Below are 20,117 nucleotides of genomic sequence, written 5' to 3'. Positions count from 1 at the left end.
CGTGTACCGAGTTGGTCTGACCACAGGTGAAGGGTCCACAGCCAGTTAGGGAATGGAAGACCAGCAGGAAAAATAGTGCAAGGAAGGTAGTGCAGGGGTTCCCTGCGGTCATCCCCCTGCAAAACTGATACACCGTTTTGAGTACTGTTGAGGGGGATGACTCATCAGGGGAGGGCAGCAGCAGCCAAGTTTATGGCAATGTGGCTGGCTCTGCTGCAAAGGAAGGCAGGAAAAAGAGTGGGAGAGCGATAGTGATATGGGATTCGATTGTAAGAGGAACAGATAGGCATTTCTGCGGCCGCAACCGAGACTCCAGGATGGTATGTTGCCTCCCTGGTGCAAGGATCAAGGATGTCTCGGAGCGGGTGCAGGACATTCTGAAAAGGGAGGGTGAACAGCCAGTTGTCATGGTGCACGTTGGTACCAACGATATAGGTTAAAAAAAGGGATGAGTTCCTACAACACGAATTTAAGGAGCAATGAGCTAAATTAAAACGTAGGACCTCAAAAGTCGTAATCTCGGGATTGCTATCAGTGCCACGTGCTCGTCAGAGTAGGAATCGCAGGTTAGCTCAGAAGAATATGTGGCTTGAGCAGTGGTGCAGTAGGGAGGGATTCAAATTCCTGGGACTTTGGAACCGGTTCTGAGGAAGGTGGGACCAGTACAAATCGGACGGTCTGCACCTGGGCAGGACCGGAACCAATGTCCTAAGGGGAGTGTTTGCTAGTGCTGTTGGGGTGGAGTTAAATTGATATGGCAGGGGGATGGGAAGCAATGCAGGGAGACAGAGGGAAACAAAAAGGAGACAAAAGCAAAAGACAGAAAGGAGATGAGTAAAAGTGGAGGGCAGAGAAACCCAAGGCAAAAAATAAAAAGGGCCACTGAATATAACGGGGCTGCAGGAGGGGTCAAAACTTAAAATCATTGTTTAAAAACTAGGATTAAAACACTCTACCTAAACGCACGCAGCATTCGAAATAAAGTAAATGAGTTGTCAGCACAAATCATTACAAGTGGGTATGATTTGATGGCCATTACAGAAACATGGTTGCAAGGTGGCCAAGACTGGGAATTAAACATACAGGGGTATCTGACGATTCGGAAAGATGCACAAGAAGGGAAAGGAGGTAGGGTAGCTCTGTTAATAAAGGATGATATCAGGACAGTTGTGAGAGACGATATTGTCTCTAATGAACAAAATGTTGAATCATTGTGAGTGGAGATTAGAGATAGTAAGGGGAAAAAGTCACTGGTGGGCGTAGTTTATAGGCCCAAAAATAATAACTTCATTGCGGGGTGGGCAATAATCAAGGGAATAATGGACGCATGTGAAAAAGGAACGGCAATAGTCATGTGGGATTTTAATCTACATATCAATTGGTCAACTCAAATCGCACGGGGTCGCCTGGAGGAGGAATTCATAGAATGCATATGGGATTGGTTCTCAGAACAGTATGTTGCAGAACCTACAAGGGAGCAAGCTGTCTTATATCTGGTCCTGTTTAATGAGACAGGAAAAATAAACGATCTCCAAGGAAAAGATCCTCTCCGAATGAGTGATCACAGTATGGTTGAATTTGTAATACAGATTGAGGGCGAGGAAGTTGTGTCAGAAACGAGCATAATATGCTTAAACAAAGGGGACTACAGTGGGATGAGGGCAGAGTTGGCTGAAGTAGACTGGAAACACAGTCTAAATGGTGGCACAATTGAGGAACAGTGGAGGACTTTTAAGGAGCTCTTTCATAGTGTGCAGCAAAAATATATTCCAGTGAAAAAGAAGAGCGGTAAGAGAAGGAATAAACAGCCGTGGATAACCAAGGAAAAAAAGGAGAGTATCAAATTAAAAACAAATTCGGAGAAGGTGGCCAAGGTTAGTGGGAAACTAGAAGATTGGGAAAATTTTAAACAACAGCAAAGAATGACGAAAAAAGCAATAAAGAAAGGAAAGATAGATTACAAAGGTAAACTTGTGCAAAACATAAAAACAGATAGTAAAAGATTTTACAGATATATGAAACGGAAAAGAGTGACTAAAGTAAATGTTGGTCCCTTAGAAGATGACAAGGGGGATTTAATAATGGAAAAGGTGGAAATGGCTGAGACCTTAAACAATTATTTTGCTTCGGTCTTCACAGTGGAAGACACAAAAACCATACAAAAAAATTGTTGGTCACGGGAATGTGGGAAAGGAGGACCTTGAGACAATCACTATCACTAGGGGGGTAGTGCTGGACAGGCTAATGGGACTCAAGGTAGACAAGTCCCCTGATCCTGATGAAATGCATCCCAGGGTATTAAACGAGATGGCGGAAGTTATAGCCGATGCATTCATTATAATCTACCAAAATTCTCTGGACTCTGGGGAGGTACCAGCGGATTGAAAAGCAGCTAATGTAACGCCTCTGTCTAAAAAAGGGGGCAGACAAAAGACAGGTAACAATAGGCCGGTTAGTTTAACATCTGCAGTGGAAACAATGCTTGCAACTATCATTAAGGATGAAATAGCGGGACATCTGGATAGGAATAGTGCAATCAAGCAGACGCAGCATGGATTCATGAAGGGGAAATCATGTTTAACTAATTTGCTGGAATTCTTTAAGGATATAACGAGCATGGTGGTTCGAGATGTACCGATGGACCTGGTGTATTTAGATTTCCAAAAGGCATTCGATAAGGTGCCACACAAAAGGTTACTGCAGAAGATAGAGGTACGCGGAGTCAGAGGAAATATATTAGCATGGATAGAGAATTGGCTGGCGAACAGAAAGCAGAGAGTTGGGATAAATGGGTCTTTTTCTGGTTGGAAATCGGTGGTTAGTTGTGTGCCACATTGATCGGTGCTGGGACCACAATTGATTACAATATACATAGATGACCTGGAAGAGGGGGCAGAGTGTAGTGTAACAACATTTGCAGATGACACAAAGATTAGTGGGAAAGCGGGTTGTGCAGAGGACACAGAGAGGCTGCAAAGAGATTTAGATAGGTTAAGCGAATGGGCTAAGGTTTGGCAGATGGAATACAATGTTGGAAAGTGTGAGGCCATCCACCTTGCGAAAAAAAACAGTAAAAGAGAATATTATTTCAATGGGGAGAAATTACAACATGCAGAGGTGCAGAGGGACCTGGGGGTCCTTTTGAATGAATCCCAAAAAGTTAGTTTGCAGGTGCAGCAAGTAATCAGGAAGGCGAATGGAATGTTGGCCTTCATTGCGAGAGGGATGGAGTACAAAAGCGGGGAGGTCCTGCTGCAACTGTATTGGATATTGTTAAGGCCGCACCTGGAGTACTGCGTGCAGTTTTGGTCACCTTACTTAAGGAAGGATATACTGGCTTTGGAGGGGGTACAGAGACGATTCACGAGGCTGATTCCGGAGATGAGGGGGTTACCTTATGATGATAGATTGAGTCGACTGGGTCTTTACTCGTTGGAGTTCAGCAGGATGAGGGGTGATCTTATAGAAACATTTAAAATAATGAAAGGGATAGACAAGATCGAGACAGAGAGGTTATTTCCACTAGTAGGGGAGACTAGAACTCGGGGGCACAGCCTCAAAATACGGGGGAGCCATTTTAAAACCGAGTTGAGAAGGAAATACTTCTCCCAGAGGTTTGTGAACCTGTGGAATTCTCTGCCCAAGGAAGCAGTTGAGGCTAGCTCATTGAATGTATTCAAGTCACAGAAAGATAGATTTTTAACCAATAAGGGATTTAAGGGTTATGGGGAGTGGGCGGGTAAGTGGAGTTGAGCCCACGGCCAGATCAGCAATGATCTTGTTGAATGGCTTAGCAGGCTCGAGGGGCTAGATGGCCTATTCCTGTTCCTAATTCTTATGTTCTTATGTTCTAATAAACTTAAATTGGCAACAACAATGCAAAAGGTTATTTCCTGATAAAGAATAGAAAAATAAAATCTACTTCCCAATCACCAGACTATCACTTACCTCCTTAGTTGTGAAGTCACCTTTCCATGTCTTTCGACTTCTTTTTTGCTTTCTCACCCTGCTGCAGCTGTACCAGCTGATCTTTATAGACCTCCACACACTCGCCTCTCCAACGCTGCTCGGACTACCGCCTCCCGCCGATGTTGAACCTTTATAGGCCTTTCCATGCTGCTGATTAGATTCGGACAGAATCTGAGGCTTGAAAACCATCCCTTGTAACACAGGAACTTTGGTTTTTCCGGTACCCAGGATCCAATTTAACTCACTCATGGATCTATTTCCCGTGAGATTACTACCTCATAGTTATCCCTCCATGCCATGTCGATTGTGCATCGTTTTATTCGCCCAGACACTCCATATTCCAGAATCTGCTCTGTATGGGACTGACTGACGAGAGATGACTATCAACAAATAAGACAATGAAAGACTTATTTATTCCCAGTAATGACTCGATCGCCAATTATGTTCGGTATATGGGATAGTCAATCATATGTACACTTAACCCAAATTTCAGGATTGAGGCATCAGATTAATACACTTTATTTGTGAAATAATTGATACAACTCTTTAATTGCAGTGTCCTTGTGAGTGGTACTGAAAGTTCTTCACCTACAAAGGATTCACCTTGTGTTGTAAACTTGTGGTCTAAACTGCTCATGCTAGTCTAATTTGACAAAGGCAAATCGTGCTTGACTAACTTGACGAATTTTCAAAAGACACTTGATGAAGTACCGCATAGCAGATTTGCTGGCAAAATTGAAGCCTACAGTATTAAAGGGACAGTGTCTGCATAGATTCTAAATCCGCTGAGTGACAGAAAGCAGAGATTAATGGCGAACTTTTGTTATTTGGACAGCGGTTAAGTCCCCGATGGTATCAGCTAGATGGCGCTGTTGGGACCACTGCTCTTTGAGGATAATTAATAATGTCGTGGAATTGAGTACTCAGGACATAATATCAAAGTTTGCAAATGTCACAAAGTTGCGAATGTAGTAAAACGAGAGGAACATACCAGACGTCATGAGGAGTGACTTCCACAGAAACATGGCAGTGGACATTTAAAGCAGAGTGAAGCATATTGTCGGTACAAATGAGGAGAAGTAATATAAGCTAAATGGTACAATTTAAAAGGGGCTGGAGGAATTCGGGGAGCTGTTACTTCACAGGTCCGAGAGGGTTTGGATAGATTTAATCATGAACGGTATCTGCATAGTCGTTATAGGAACATGTTTTCCACGAGCTGGAGGCTTGGTAACAAGCGGACATAGATTTAAATTCTTGACAAAAAATCTCGTGGGCAAATGAGGAGTTTTTTGCACACCGCGAATTATTATCGTGAATGCCGAGATTAAAAGGGTGGATAATCCGGCTTCAGTACCAACAGTCACGAAGGAATTGGATAAATATTTGATAGATAAAATTATCAAAACTATGGGGCAAGACCAGCTGAGTGAGCCAAATTGTATGTCTCGTTCAAAGAGCTGACAAATGTAGGATGGCCCGAATTACCGGCTTATGTGCAATGTAATCCTCCGAACTATTTTAGCACATGTCCGAACCTGATTGTCTTGAATATTCATGCTATCTAGATCGAAATCTCTGAAAGGATCGTGTGTATTGTGTATTTTCTCAGGTTAATTATGTCCTTGTAGCGTCATACTATTCTGTCAACCCGTGCTAACTACGTCAGTGTAATATGTGATTGTGTTAAACCTCGACGTCCCCACATCAGGTAACGTTTCCTTTCTGCCGCACTGTCATCTATATTGAGTTTATTTTGTTTTCTACATGAGAAACCGTGGATTTTCACCATGGCCTTCTCCTGCTTCGCTCCTTTCCGTACATCATGTTGATTTCTGATGCTGCATCTTCTACATTCAGTCTCACCATTTAATTATTTTTACAAATCGCAGATACGGACATTTCACCATATTCTTCAACTGCTCTCTGAACTTATTCTGGGTCACGGCATAAATACAAGTGTTTGTGCAGCAACTCAGGAGCTGGAGCATAAATCCTAGTTCTTTCATGTAAGCAGGTAGATGTATAGTATCAAGAACAAAATACGACAACCGTTTCCAAATAGAAAATAACATAAACACAGCCCATAACAGAATGAAATTCCCTGAAATAATGAGTAATAAAATGATGGATTTCCTTCGTCGCTCCATCTCTATGTCACTGGCAATCCCCTCGCTGCTGTGATTCTGGAGTCTCCTGCGGACTCTGCTGGCCACTAAAATGTGTCTGATGGTTGAAGCATTGAGGAGCAGAATCAGAACAAATGGGATGCAAGGGGTTAGAATAGAATGAAGAAGCTCGAGTGTTCCCCACAAACGTGAAATCATAACAAGAACACTCACGTAACAGAACCAGGGAGTATTGGCAAACGTGTACCAAGGTAAATACATAAAGTACCAGAAAATGTTCTTTAAACAGCTCAGCACAGTCACTGCTCCAAGAACCACAGCCGCGGTTTTCTCAGTGCAATATTTAGTTTTCAGCTTCTGGCAACAAATTGCCACGAATCGATCAAAGGTGAAAGTGACGGTGAACCAGACAGAACAGTCTGTGGCTACATAAAGCAGGACGGCGTGGATATTACACACGGGGATTCCTCGCACAAAATACAGACGATGAACAATTGGAATTTGCCTCAATATCAGGTCAGTAATAACAACCAGTAGATCCGCCGCTGCCATGGCCACCAAGTAGCGAGTGACACATTTGGAGAGACCACACTTTCCCCGAGACAGGATCAGAATTGTCATTGAGTTAGCTGTGAGGAACGATAATCAACAGGAAATTAACACAACAGGACGAAAGTGAATTCAGCAGGTTGATGAGATTGGGATAACATTTCTACATGTATTACTGCTTCCAGTGATGGAATTTAATAATGTTCCTGAGAAAGGGCTTTCTGCTGGAGACAGGATGTACAATGCAAACTGTGAAACTCACTAATCAGCAATGAATGTTAAACTGAACCTGGGAATGGGATTTAATATTGCAAGAGTAATGTGCATCTAATCAGAGGATCAATACAGAAGTTGCATTCGCCCTCATCTCCAGGTTTATTCAATCATTGCCTGCTGCTGCATCGACTATCGACCTTCTGGGATTCTGTTCCCAGTCTGCAGCCAATCAGGAGTTAGTTTGTGTAATTAGACTGTGCCTGAAATGTCTGGATGGGTCATTATGGGCCGTAATACAGCGGATGATTCGGAGCACCCCGGCTGAAATCGCAGGAGTGCTTCCGGTGAGAGTGAGTCAGTGACTGGGGGAGAATGAATCAGTGACCAGGGAGGGTGGTTCAGTGACTGGGGGAGAGTGAATCAGTAACCAGGGAGAGTGAGTCACTGACTAGGGAGAGTGAGTCAGTGACCAGGGAAGAGTGAATCAGTAACCAGGGAGAGTGAGTCACTGACCGGGGGAGAGTGAGTCAGTGACCGGCGGAGAGGGAGTCATCGACCCTTGAGATAGACCCGAAGAGCCTGAACAAAATATAAGGGAGCAAAGCGAGTTTGAATATTGTGTGTAAACTGGGCTGTGATTCCCTCTGAGCCGAATGCTTAAGGCATTCCTACGCGGTATCACGGCACAAAAAGATATTGTTTGTGGTTAGGAAGGGAAAAATATTGAACATATTAATCTGGTGTGAAAGCATCTCATAAAACAGAGCAATGCTTCGACATGCACTTAAATCTGACATGTTACATCCAGTGAAAATAAAACATTATTAAATAACATTTTAGACGACTTTCAACTCACCGATACTCCAAAAGGTTCCACATAATCTCGACTATAAATGTTCTAATACTATGACCAGTCCTGTTTTGAGGTAGGCCCGCACCTGACGTTTCCTTCTCTCCCCAAATGCCCTGTCAATTTATATCTATCTGTGCTGGTGTAAAATGGGCAATGTGGAACCAGTCCAGCCTTATACACTCCGCATTAATGTGAAGGCAATGGGCTGTGGTGTATAACGGGCAGCTAATTCTAAGTGCTCGATTTAAAATGTGGCGCAAAGTTCGAACTGTCTGCTGCTGTGTGAACATTTTTGTGAATGTGTTTAATATAACATAGATTAAATTAACCACCTTGTGGTGTGATAAAATCTCTGCATCCAATTAAATGATTTGTTTACCCGGAATTCTATATCGGTGTGTGAGAATTAATTAAATATCCGAACCCAACTACATCAGCGCTAACCCAGAGTTCTGTATCTGTGGTTGAGATTTGATGTAACTCCAGTTCACGTGGTGAATTTGCATCAATAAAGTATCTCACCATTCATTGTACTCCCTGCCAATCAACAAGAATCAGTTGCACGGAAGCAGAGCAAGAGATGGGGCAGAGTCAGAAAAGGTCTCATTGAGAGTTTGTCCTGAACTGTGCTTGATGGACACAGGTTGGGGATTCCTTCTTCACAGATACGATCGGAAATCAATCCTTTGATCTATAACTGGAGATACATTCAATCACGAATGAATTTGTAATCCCATCCTAACCTCCCAGAACACTGACTTATGCTGGGAAAGAGATTGTACAAAGGGGCTTATCAGACTGGATCTGGATCAAGATGGACATTACCGAACATTCACGGTGTGTTTCTGAGCTTTCTGCCACAACTGGTTTCCCCACTTGGTATAATTCACTGTTCCCAGTGCACGGTGATCGATTCTGGAAACTCATGAACACATCTGTCCGATTGAATAGAATGCGCTCTGCAGACACAGACTCTAAGAGAATCATCCAGTGAGATTGCTTGTGTTGGAAATTAACACACGAGTCAGTTCTCTATCAGACCCTATCATATGGAGAAATGATCAAAAGGTGATATTTGCTATTCACTGCACTCAGATCAGTCAACGGGTGAATGTGACAAAGTCACATTCGGGAATCACGGAGCATTGTCAGCCCCACATCCAGAGAGTATATTTGGTGTCAATTAATTTCTGGATATTGTGACTTCAATGAGATAATGCAGTCACACAGTTAAACATGATCTACAACATGAGTAGCTGGACACAGTGACTTACCAGGGACTCCGACCACAGCCAGAAGGGGGTAGTATATCTTTTGTATCTCAAAAACGAACCCGAGAATTGTAAACTCATTGATTCTTAAATGCATTCTTCTCTCGTTAGAGCCGCTGATCCCTGTGAGTGCCGCAGTTGATGCTCTCTGCGAGACTGTGGTACTGTGGTACAACTCATTGAGATGTTTACCGTATTAATAGAAGAGATAACCTCTCCAGTGATACAATTATGGTCCATGGAGAGGTACATTAATGACAGTCACCGAACAAACACATTTAATTCATCTATGGGGTATATATCAATTACAGTCAATGAACAAACACATTCAGTTAACCCCTTTCAAACCAACATCCCTCGCACCACTAAATACACTTATGGATGTACGGTAGAATGACCCATTGTTGTAAAAGTACTTTAGTAATGAGCAAGAACAAAAATGTTAAATCAACAGTCTGAGCGCACTGATTGTCAACTTGATTTCTTCAAGCTTGCCAACTCAGTCGGCTCGCTTTTTGCGGTCACATACAAGGCCATCTCCGACAGCTTCGTGAATCGATCACCATCCACAGCCCCTATTGCATTCCCAGACCACTTCTAGCTGTGTCTGCGCATGTGAAACATCTCTCCACAATTCACTTATGACTTTTGGGCACTGCAGTCTGACTAACTTCTCCATTTTCCAAGGTAGTTCTGCAGCTGTCGATCAGCTCCACCACTCACTCACTGACAGTTTTGATGTCTTTGTCCCCGGTAAAACTCTTACCCTCTCCTACACTGGTCATTTTCTAGGAATAAGACCCATTGTAGCTCCCAAAAGTCCAAGGCATTATTTAATCGTATCTGGCCCACATCTGGTTTACTCATTTAATGTGGAAGCTGGCTCTTCAAATACAGGCCTGTCAGATCATGCATCCTTCAACCTAAGCAGATCCAATAGCCAATATTATCTTGGAAAGAAAACATAGACCCTGGCTTCCTTTCAAAACTAACAACCATATTGCTAAACACCTCTGCCCTGTCCCTGCGACACACACCCCCAAGATCAACTCCGAGGAACTGATGGAATTATTTGTCACAAATACTGAAATTATCTATTCACCTGTTTTTGGCTCATCTCCTTCGCCATCCACATCAAGGAAAACATCTCCTGCTCTTGCTCTGAATTATGATACTTCGCCAGATTTTCAAATATTTCCCCTCATGTCCTATCCGAGCTTATCGTGTCAATGAGGCAAACCTTCTGCTATAGTGAATCCATTTAATACAAACTCTGACATCCGAACTTCACTTCCTGGTGCACATGTTAACTGCACATTTAAAAACAGAGCCACCATCACATCAAAGCCTTCCTGGCAAAGAAGGCTCACCATCACCTCATGAACTGCCCGGTGAAAGAAAATCTCCATCATCACCTCAAGTCTCTCCCGTTTAAGGAGATATCCCATCATCAACTCAAGGCTCATCCAGTTAAAGAGGATGCCGTTGATCACCACTCTGACTGCCGTTTAAATAAGGTCCACCATCACCTTAGTTATTGACCAGTTAACGAGAAGGCCCTTCATCACCAACAGGACAGCCCATTTAAATAAGTTCCACCGTCATCTCAGCTATTGAACAGTTAATGTGAAGGCCTTTCATCACCAATAGGACTGCCCATTTAAATAAGGTGCACCATCACGTCAGGATTTGACCAGTAAAAGGGAAGGCCGACCTTTACTTCAAGGAGCGCTCATTGTTGTCGTTGTCTGTCTGTTCAATTGTTCAACATTGACACCATATTCGCTAGAATTATATGGCTTTGTTTAGCATAAGCAAGAATTAACACCTTACAATATTTATGCAGCAATTTACAAAGTACGACTGAGAATAATATTATTCCTGCTCTTTCGGTAGAAGATGCGATCTATTCCTCATATCTCCTACTCACGTACGCATGTCCACCTGTCTGTTAACCTCCGTGGATCTTCTACATTGAGAGAGAACCGAAAACACTGGGATATACCCCAAAAACCAGAAATGTTGAAAAGTCCATGCAACAGCAGCGACTGGTCTTAGGCCTCTGTCATAAAGCCTTAGCGTCAGATTTTTCAATTTCTGCTCCTACAGTTGATGATGAACCCTGTGGATTTTGAAGACAATGTAAATAAAACCTAGGTGCAACATGCCGACTTCCACTCATTGAAAAAGAGGTGAAATTAAACTCAAGTAAAAAAATTGTGGCCTGGCAAATTTAATATTAAACTTTAATCCAGCAAAATATAATACTGAAGAATTATAACAGGGGATTGTTGTGTACGGAGAAAGTGTCAGACTGAACACTGTGAGCTCAAAGTAAAGTGTGACTTTCGCCTTTTATTGCAGGTCTCCAGGCTGCCTCTCCATCCTGTGAATCGCCTTAAATACCTGTGCTCCCAAGGGATTATGGGATCCCTTGGGACTCCGGCGGATGATGCCTCTGGTGGCTTTACACAGTAAATACAAGTAAACGTTTATAACAACATTGCCCCCCCCTCCAAAGCCAATATTGTAACTATTTATAATGTGTGTCGATGTGGACCCATTCTTGCCCTGGTTGATCGTCTGAGTGTGAAAGTTGGTGTTGTTGAATAATTTGTTGGGGCCTCGCTGGGCTGCTGTGCAGCTGGCCTTGCTTGGCTGCCTGGTGTGTTGGGCGAGGCTGCTGTGGATGGTGGGTTCTGCTTCGTGATCAACCTTGGTGCCGGTTTCCACTGCTTTGTATGTTGGAGGATCAAAAAAATGGAGGGTCCAAGGTGGGTTGCTCAGGATAGTCCGTGAATCTGAGTTTGATTTGGTCCAAGTGTTTCCGGTGAATGAGTCCATTTGAAAGTTTGACCCAAAACAACCTGCTCCCCTCTTTGGCCATGACAGTGCCGGGAAGCCACTTGAGACCTTGTCCATAAATTAATACAAATACAGGATCATTGATTTCAATCTCGCGTGACACATTTGCACTATCATAGTATGCACTTTGTTGAAGCCGCCTGCTCTCTACCTGTTCATGTAGATCAGGATGAACTAACGAGAGTCTTGTCTTAAGTGCTCTTTTCATGAGCACTTCAGCAGGTGGGATCCCAGTGAGTGAGTGGGCTCTCGTGCGGTAGCTCAGCAGGACTCGGGATAGGCGAGTCTGCAGTGAGCCTTCAGTTACCCTCTTCAAGCCTTTCTTGATGGTGTGCACTGCTCTCTCTGCCTGACCATTGGACGCTGATTTGAATGGGGCTGATGTGACATGTTTGATCCGATTATGGGTCATGAATTTTTGAAATCAAACACTGGTAAAACATGGCCCATTGTCGCTCACCACGACATCGGGTAGACCATGTGTGGCAAACATGGCCAACAGGCTTTCAGTAGTGGCAGCGGACATGCTAGCCGACATTCATCATTTTATCATCATCATAGGCAGACCCTCGGAAATGAGGAGGACTTGCTTCCAGTCTGACAGTGAGTTCTTTGATGGCTGAACAGTCCGATATGAGAGCCACAGATCCTGTTACAGGTGGCACTGACATTCGTCGAGTGAAGGGGTCGGTGGTGCTGTTTGCCGCGCGCTCCTTCCGCCGCCTGTGCCTTGGCCTCATCATGCTCCTTGCATTGAGACTCCAAGAGCTCAACGTCCTCCTGGATGGAATTTCTCCACCTCGGGCGGGCTGTGGCCAGGCTCTCCCAGGTGTCAGTGGTGATGTCGCTCTTTGGCAGGGAGGATTTGAGGGTGTTCTTATGACGTTTCCGCTGTCCTCCTTTGGCTCGTTTACCATGAAGGAGCTCCGCATAAAGTATTTGCTTAGCGAGTCTCGTATCTGGCATGCGTACTATGTGGCCTGCCCAGCGAAGCTGATCGAGTGTGGTCAGTGCTTCAATACTGTGGATGTTAGCCTGGTCGAGGACACTGATGTTGGTGAGCCTGTCCTCCCAGCGAACCTGCAGGATCTTGCGGATACATCATTGGTGATATATCTCCAGCGACTTGAAGTGCCTTCTATACATCGTTTATGCCTCAGATCCATACAGGAAGACGGATATTACTACAGCCCTGTAGACCATAAGCTTGGTGGTAGATTTGAGGGCCTGGTCTTCAAACACTCGTTTCCTCAGACAGCTGAAGGCTGCGCTGGTGCATGGAGGCGATGCTGTATCTCCGCATCAATGTCTGCCTTTGTTGATAAGGGGCTCCCGAGACATGGGAAATGGTCCACGTTGTCCAGGGCCACACCGTGGATCTTGATGATTGGGGGGCAGTGTTGTTTGGTGGTGACAGGCTGGTGGAGGACCTTTGTCTTACGGGTGTTAAGCGTAAAGCCCATGCTTTCATATGCCTGAGTGAATATATTGACGACATCCTGGAGTTCAGCCTCTGAATTTGCACAGATACAGGCGTCGTCCACATACTGCAACTCAACGACAGAGGTTGGGATGATCTTAGACCTGGCCTGGAGATGGCGTAGGTTAAACAGCTTCCCACTGGTTCTGTAGTCTAGTTCCACTCCAGCTGGGAGCTTGTTGCTGTGAGGGGAGCATGGTAGCGAGGAAGATTAAGAAGAGGGTTGGAGCGATAACGCAGCATTGTTTGACCCCGGTACGGACATGGATTGGATCTGTAATGGATTAATTGGTAAGGATCATGACCTGCATGTCATCGTGAAGCAGGCGAAGGATGTTGACAAACATTTGCGGGCATCCGAAACAGAGGAGGACGCTCCATAGACCCTCATGGTTCACAGTGTCAAAGGTCTTTGTAAGATCGAGAAAGGCCATGTATTTCCCTGCATTTTTTCTGCAGTTGTCGCGCTACAAAGATCATGTTTGTTTTGCCCCGTAGGGGATGAAATCCGCATGATGATTCCGCGAGGAGTTCCTCGGCCACAGGGAGAAGACGATTGAGGAGAACTCGAGCGACAACTTTCCCAGTGGCTGATAGTAGGGAGAGTCCCCTGTAGTTGCCGCCGTCTCACTTGTCCACTTTTTAAAAAATGGTCACAATCACTGCATCTCTCAAATCTCCCGGCATGCTCTCTTCCCTCCAGATGAGAAAGATGAGGTCATGTATCCACTCCAACAGTGCCTCCGAACAATATTTTAGCGCCTCAGCAGGGATTTCATCCGCACCCAAAGTCTTGTTATTCTTAAACTGTTTTATGGCTTTGCCAACCCCACAAGGATGCCTCGTGGTTAGAATAAAAATATTTTTTAGCCTCATCTGTTGCATCGAGTGTCGGGGCAAACGCACTGATGATTGTGGCACATTGGTTCGAGAAACATAGAAACATAGAAACATAGAAAATAGGTGCAGGTGTAGGCCAATCGGCACTTCGAGCTTGCACCACCATTCAATGAGTTCATGGCTGAACATGCAACTTCAGTACCCCATTCCTGCTTTCACGCCATACCCGTTGATCCCCCTAGTAGTAAGGACTACATCTAACTCCTTTTTGAATATATTTAGTGAATTGGCCTCAACAACATTCTGTGGTAGAGAATTCGACAGGTTCACCACTCTCTGGGTGAAGAAGTTTCTCCTCATCTCGGTCCTAAATGGCTTACCCCTCATCCTTCGACTGTGACCCCTGGTTCTGGACTTCCCCAACATTGGGAACATTCTTCCTGCATCTAACCTGTCTAAACCCGTCAGAAATTTAAATATTTCTATGAGATCCCATCTCATTTTTCTGAACTCCAGTGAATACAAGCCCAGTTGATCCAATCTTCCCTGATATGTTGATCCAATCTTTCTGAGATAGGATGATACGCAGAGTCATGAGGCGTTCATTGACCCACAGGGGGAGTCTTAGAGGCGGTGGACGAGCTCATTCTTGATGGCAAAGCCGACTCCATGATGGTAGCATCCTGCCTCTGGTTTGCAACGTTGGTGTTTCACTGAGTTGGTGGCGGGTCGCATGCTGCGGGATGGAATCGAGAACACTCGAGTCAAAGGCAGAGTCTTGATTGAGGAGATCTTCAAAGTGCTCTTTCCATCGGGCCCTGACAGCATCGATGTCCTTCATGAGTGTTTCCCCGTTCTTGGCCAGGTGTGGGGTGGGGCCTTGGTAGTTTGGATTGTAGGTGGCCTTGACTGCAGCAAAGAACCCTCACATATCATGGCTCTTGACAAGTTGTTGTATCTCCTGTGCTTTCTCCATCCTCCACCTGTTCTTTAGGTCCCGAGTTTTTTGTTGGACCTGAGCCTTCAACCGTCTGTAATGTTGTTTTGCATCTCCCGAGTTGGGCTGTTGCTTGAGGCTCAGAAATGCTTTGCACTTGCTGTCGTGTATATAGGCCCCTTTAGTTATGAATCCACGAGGCAGGGTATGATTTTAAACTGTACAGACCTGCAGTCCTTTATTCACAACGCCTGAGTGCTGACAACAAGCTGTGTGTTCCTTTCTATACTGGATTACCTGCCGTGTGCAGGCAATTCCTGGGTCTCCAGAAAAAACACCCTCTAGTTTACCAGTAAGGTGCGTGCATTATAAGGGTACATTCAATGTTGCATACAGTATTACAGATATCACACCGTGAATGGGCATGCATACACAACACATGCGATCTATTAGTTCTTCGATCTCCTGATCATTTTCATCAAACCAGTCCTGATGTTTTCTGGTTGAGTGACCAAGTGTCTCTTCACAAGCACTGGTTATAGAGGTTTGGAGGGCAGACTAAGCGCTATTGGGATTCAACATTTCAGGGTCATCAAGGCATCCCAAATTGGCTGTGAGGCGCTGGCTGTATAGGGCTCTCTTAGCTGGGTCTCTAAGTGCCCTATCATTAACTTTTTTCTGCAACTGCTTCTGCTGTCCCCTCTGCTTTGGGGCAATATTAATGTTGATGATGGATCGGATTAGGCGGTGTTACATTCAGCAGTCATCAGCTCCTGTCATCGCGTGGGTGATGTGCACATCCTTGCAATCCCTGGCTCAGACGATGACATAGTCAAGCAGGTGCCAGTGTTTGGAGAGAGGGTGTTGCCACAATGCCTTGTATTTGTCCCTCTGGTGGAACAGGGTGTTGATAATGAGGAGTTCATGTTCTAGACATTTTGTCAAGAGTAGGGTACCCCTGGAATTTGCTTTCCCTACCCCCTCTGTGCCAACCACACCTCCCAAGAGGGCTGTGTCCTTGCCAACCCTGGCATTAAAATCACCCAGGAGGATCAATTTGTCACCCGTGGGGACATGGGACAGGGATGTCTCGAGGTTAGAATCAAAACTCTATTTAGCCTCATCTGTTGCATCGAGTATCGGGGCATACGCACTGATGACTGTGGCACATTGGTTTCGAGATAGGGTGATACTGAGAGTCATGAGGCTTTGGTTGGTCCCACAAGGGGAGTCTTTGAGGCGGTCGACCAGATCCTTCTTGATGGCAAAGCTGACTCCATGAAGGAGGCGTTCTGCCTCTGGTTTCCCTTTCCAGAAGAAGGTGTAACCTCCACCATTTTCCTTCAACTGGCCTTCCCCTACCTGCTGGGTCTCACTTAGGGTGGCGATGTCAATGTCAAAACATCTGAGTTCCCGGGCAACTATGATGGAGCGGCGTTCCTGCCTTTCTGACGGAGTGGATATTGCCTCTGCGTGAGTTCTTTTAATGTGAGGTGGCCACTGCACACGGGCAACCACACGGGCTTGTCTTGGTCCAGTGGCAAGCGGGTCCAAGACAACTGGAGAACAGGCACAGCTCGATAAGCCTAATTGCCTACGGCGAAGTGTTGGCAGCAAGTTCAGCGTTGGGTAGTGCCATTGATGGTAGATGGTCCGAGGCTAGGTTGGGGGGCGGGGGGGAGGGGGCGGGCAGGCTTTAGGAAAGTGACATCCAAAGTTATTTTAAAGGATTAAAAGTTGATAAATGTTCCCAATTTATTTCAAAAGTTTCTCTAAGAGTTTTTAAAACGTTTTAAGAATTTTCTAAGAGTTGTTAAAAATCTAAGATGTAAATCAATAATAGATTATAAAAGTTTAACCAATTTCAAAATTTTCTAAAAGGTGTTAAAAGTCAAAGATGTAAGTTAATAATAAATGTTTTAAAGTATTTCGATTGAGAGTCTAAAATGTAAAGTTCTCCCAAATTGTTTAATTAGTTTCAAAGTTGGCTAAAAGTTAAAAAAAGTTAAAAAAAATTAATTAAAAGTTGGTTGGGAGTATGAGACGATGTGAAGCCTCGGTCCCTTCAGCCGCTTCAGCACCGGCCTCGGAGTCTCTTCGGTGGATTGAACGCCGGCCTTGGAGTCCCTTCAGCCGGCCCCACGTCCTCGAGTCCCTTTGGCTGGTCGTAGCGGAGACCACTCGGCCGGCCAGATGCCCCTGCTCTCTCAGTGTCTCCGCTGGGCTGGGGCCCCTGCTCTCTCGGTGTCTCCACCGAGAATTATTGGAGGGTGGTCTCCACTTCCAGCTGGCTAGCGGTATTGTTGACAGAAGTGGCCGGCACAGAGTGCCTTCGGCGGGTCCCACACTCAATCCACCATACGAGCACGCACCCATCAAACATTCCCAGGACAGGTGCAGCACAGGGTTCGATACAGAATAAAGCTCTCCCTACACTGTCCCTTCAAATACTCTCAGGACATTTACAGGGGGCTAGATAAGGAGAAATGCTTCCAATAAACTGTCCCATCAAACAAAACCAGGGCAGGAACAGCACCGGGTTAGATACAGAGAAAATCTCCCTCTACATTGACCCATCACACACTCCCAGGAGAGGTACAGGGGGTTGGATACAGAGTAAAGCTCCCTCTACACTGCCCATCAAACACCCCCAGGGCAGGGACAGCACGTGGTTAGATACAGAGTAAAGCTCCATTTGCACTGTCCCATCAAACACTCCCAGGGCAGGTGCAGCACGGGATAGATACAGAGTAAATCTCCCTCCACACTGCCCCATCAAACACTCTCAGGGCAGGTACAGGGCGTTGGATGAAGAGTACAGCTCACTCCACACTGTCCCATCACAAACTCCCAGGGCAGGTGCAGGGGGTTAGAGACAGAGTAATGCTCCCTCTACACTGTTCTCATCAAACACTCCCAGGGCACGTACAGCAAGGGGTTAGGTCGAGAGTAAACGTCGCTCTATACTGTCCCATCACACACTCCCAGGGCAAGTACAGGGGGTTAGATATGGAGTAAATCTCCTGCTACACTGTCATATCAAACACTCCAGGGGCAGGTCCAACATGGGTTAGATACAGAGCCGGTGGGGTGGAAGCACAGGGAATGGGGCAGGAACCCGGGACCTCACACATTTAGGTCAGTAAAAGCCCAAAGCGGGAACCAGACCCTGAGACCCAGGAGCAGCGGGTAACTGTACCGCACAGATAACAGAGCTGAAACAGATACAATCACAGTGTGTGAATATTTAAGGTCAGTTGCTTGACCAAGAACACAGCAGCCCCTTGCACTAATGGATAATAATTTCATTGATGGTATTCTCAGCTTCGATTCCCTGCCACCTGCCACGGTTGTTCTACACACTGCGAATAAAATATCCAACAGTGAAATGAATCGTTGGTTGATTTATCGTGAAATTAAATGAATACCAAACCTCGCTAGTTGTCATTACCCGCAAGTGGCGCTATTATTCCAAAGAATGCCCTTTGTTAAAATATATAAGTTCCATCCTTTTTGTGCATTTGCTCCATCGTGCAAACTACCGCCACACCTCCAACCTCCTTTTTCTCTCCAAAGCCCTTGAAAGTGTTGTCGGCTCCCAAATCCCGGCCCATCTTTCGTGGAACTCAAAGGTTAAATCCGGCCAATCAGGTTTGCGCCCAAGCCATCGTCCCGAAAAGACTCTTGCAACAGTGACACATAATGTCCCATGTGACTGTGACAAAAGGTAAACTCTCCCGCGCCGTGCTTCTCAACTTAGCTGCAGGAGTTGCCGTGTTGAACACTTCATCCTTCTCCAACGCGTCTCCACCGCTATCCAGCTGGATGTGACTGCAATCCCCTCGTTCGATTTTCATCTAATGTGCAGTCGCCACAGAATCGCCTGCAATAGCTTTTCATCCCGCTCTGGCACTATTAACTCTGGTGTCCACCAAGGAGCAATCTTTTTCCCCCTCCTATATTCATCAACCTGCTGCACCCTGGCGACATCATCTGGAAACACAGCGTCAGATTCCACATGTACACTGGTGACACCCAGATTTACATCACCACCAGTGCTCTCCACCCTCCACTGTCTCCAAATGATCAGATGTCCTACATCCGGTGCTGGATGAGCTAACAATTTTACCCAACTACATATTGTGAATATTGAAGCCATTGTTTTCCGTCCATGCAACAAGCTCTGTTTCCTAGCCATCCAGTCCAGTTCTCTACCTGCCAACATTTTGAGGCTGAAACAGACGGTTAGCAACTTTGATGTCACATTTGACCCCAATATGAGCCTCCCACTACACATCCACTCTATCACCAAGATCACCTATTTCGACTTCCATCTGACTGCACCGCTGCCTCGGCTCAGCTGCTGCTGACACCCTCAACCATGCCTTTTTTACGTCTAGACTTGACTATTCCAAAGCGATGCCTACCGGCTGCCCACGTTCTATCCTCCTTAAATTTGAGGTCATCCAAAATTCTGCCACTTGTGTCCTAACCAGTACCGCGATCACCCATCACCCCTGTGCTTGCTGACCAACATTGACTCGTGGTTAAGCAATGTCTCTATTTTAAAATTCAAATAAATGGTTCCAAATCCCCCCCGTGGCCTCGCCCCTCCCTATCTCTATAATCTCCTCCAGCCCCACATCCCCGCAAGATATCTGCGCTTCTCTAATTTTGGTCTCTTGAGTATCCCGGAGTTTAATCGCTCCACCATTGGTTTATTATTTGTTGCTGAAATTCGCAGACAACAGAAACAACATAAATTCAACACACGCCCGCTGAGAAAAGGGTCCGGGAGCTGCTCCTTACCTGACAAGCACTTTAACCAATTAAGCCATTGAACCAATTCAAAATCAAATCTCACAGCCTCTCACAAATATCTAGCAGCTACCCGCCACTCTCTGTTGCAGATTTAGACCGTCAGCTACACTTGTCTATTTGCCTGTGAATCCTAATGCTGCATTTATCGTCCAAACTGGGGCTATGTTCATTTTAATTAGTTTCCTTG

At 45.3% G+C, this 20,117-nt stretch overlaps 1 protein-coding gene across 1 annotated transcript; it reads right to left on the bottom strand.

Moving 5' to 3' along the window:
• Positions 1-5,831: 5,831 nt before the first annotated feature.
• LOC139240532 (probable G-protein coupled receptor 139) lies at positions 5,832-18,723 on the bottom strand. The gene is made up of 5 exons (XM_070869077.1): positions 18,660-18,723; positions 16,472-16,668; positions 12,522-12,701; positions 8,991-9,036; positions 5,832-6,727 (listed from the first exon to the last, which is right to left on the bottom strand). The coding sequence occupies exons 1-5, from the start codon at positions 18,721-18,723 to the stop codon at positions 5,832-5,834; spliced, it is 1,383 nt and encodes a 460-aa protein (XP_070725178.1).
• Positions 18,724-20,117: the final 1,394 nt, after the last annotated feature.

The sequence above is a fragment of the Pristiophorus japonicus genome, chromosome 32 (genome assembly GCF_044704955.1).
Source record: "Pristiophorus japonicus isolate sPriJap1 chromosome 32, sPriJap1.hap1, whole genome shotgun sequence".
Taxonomy (NCBI): Eukaryota; Metazoa; Chordata; class Chondrichthyes; family Pristiophoridae; genus Pristiophorus; species Pristiophorus japonicus.
The sequence above is the reverse complement of the archived record's forward strand: the minus strand, read 5'-3'. Positions and strand labels throughout refer to the sequence as shown.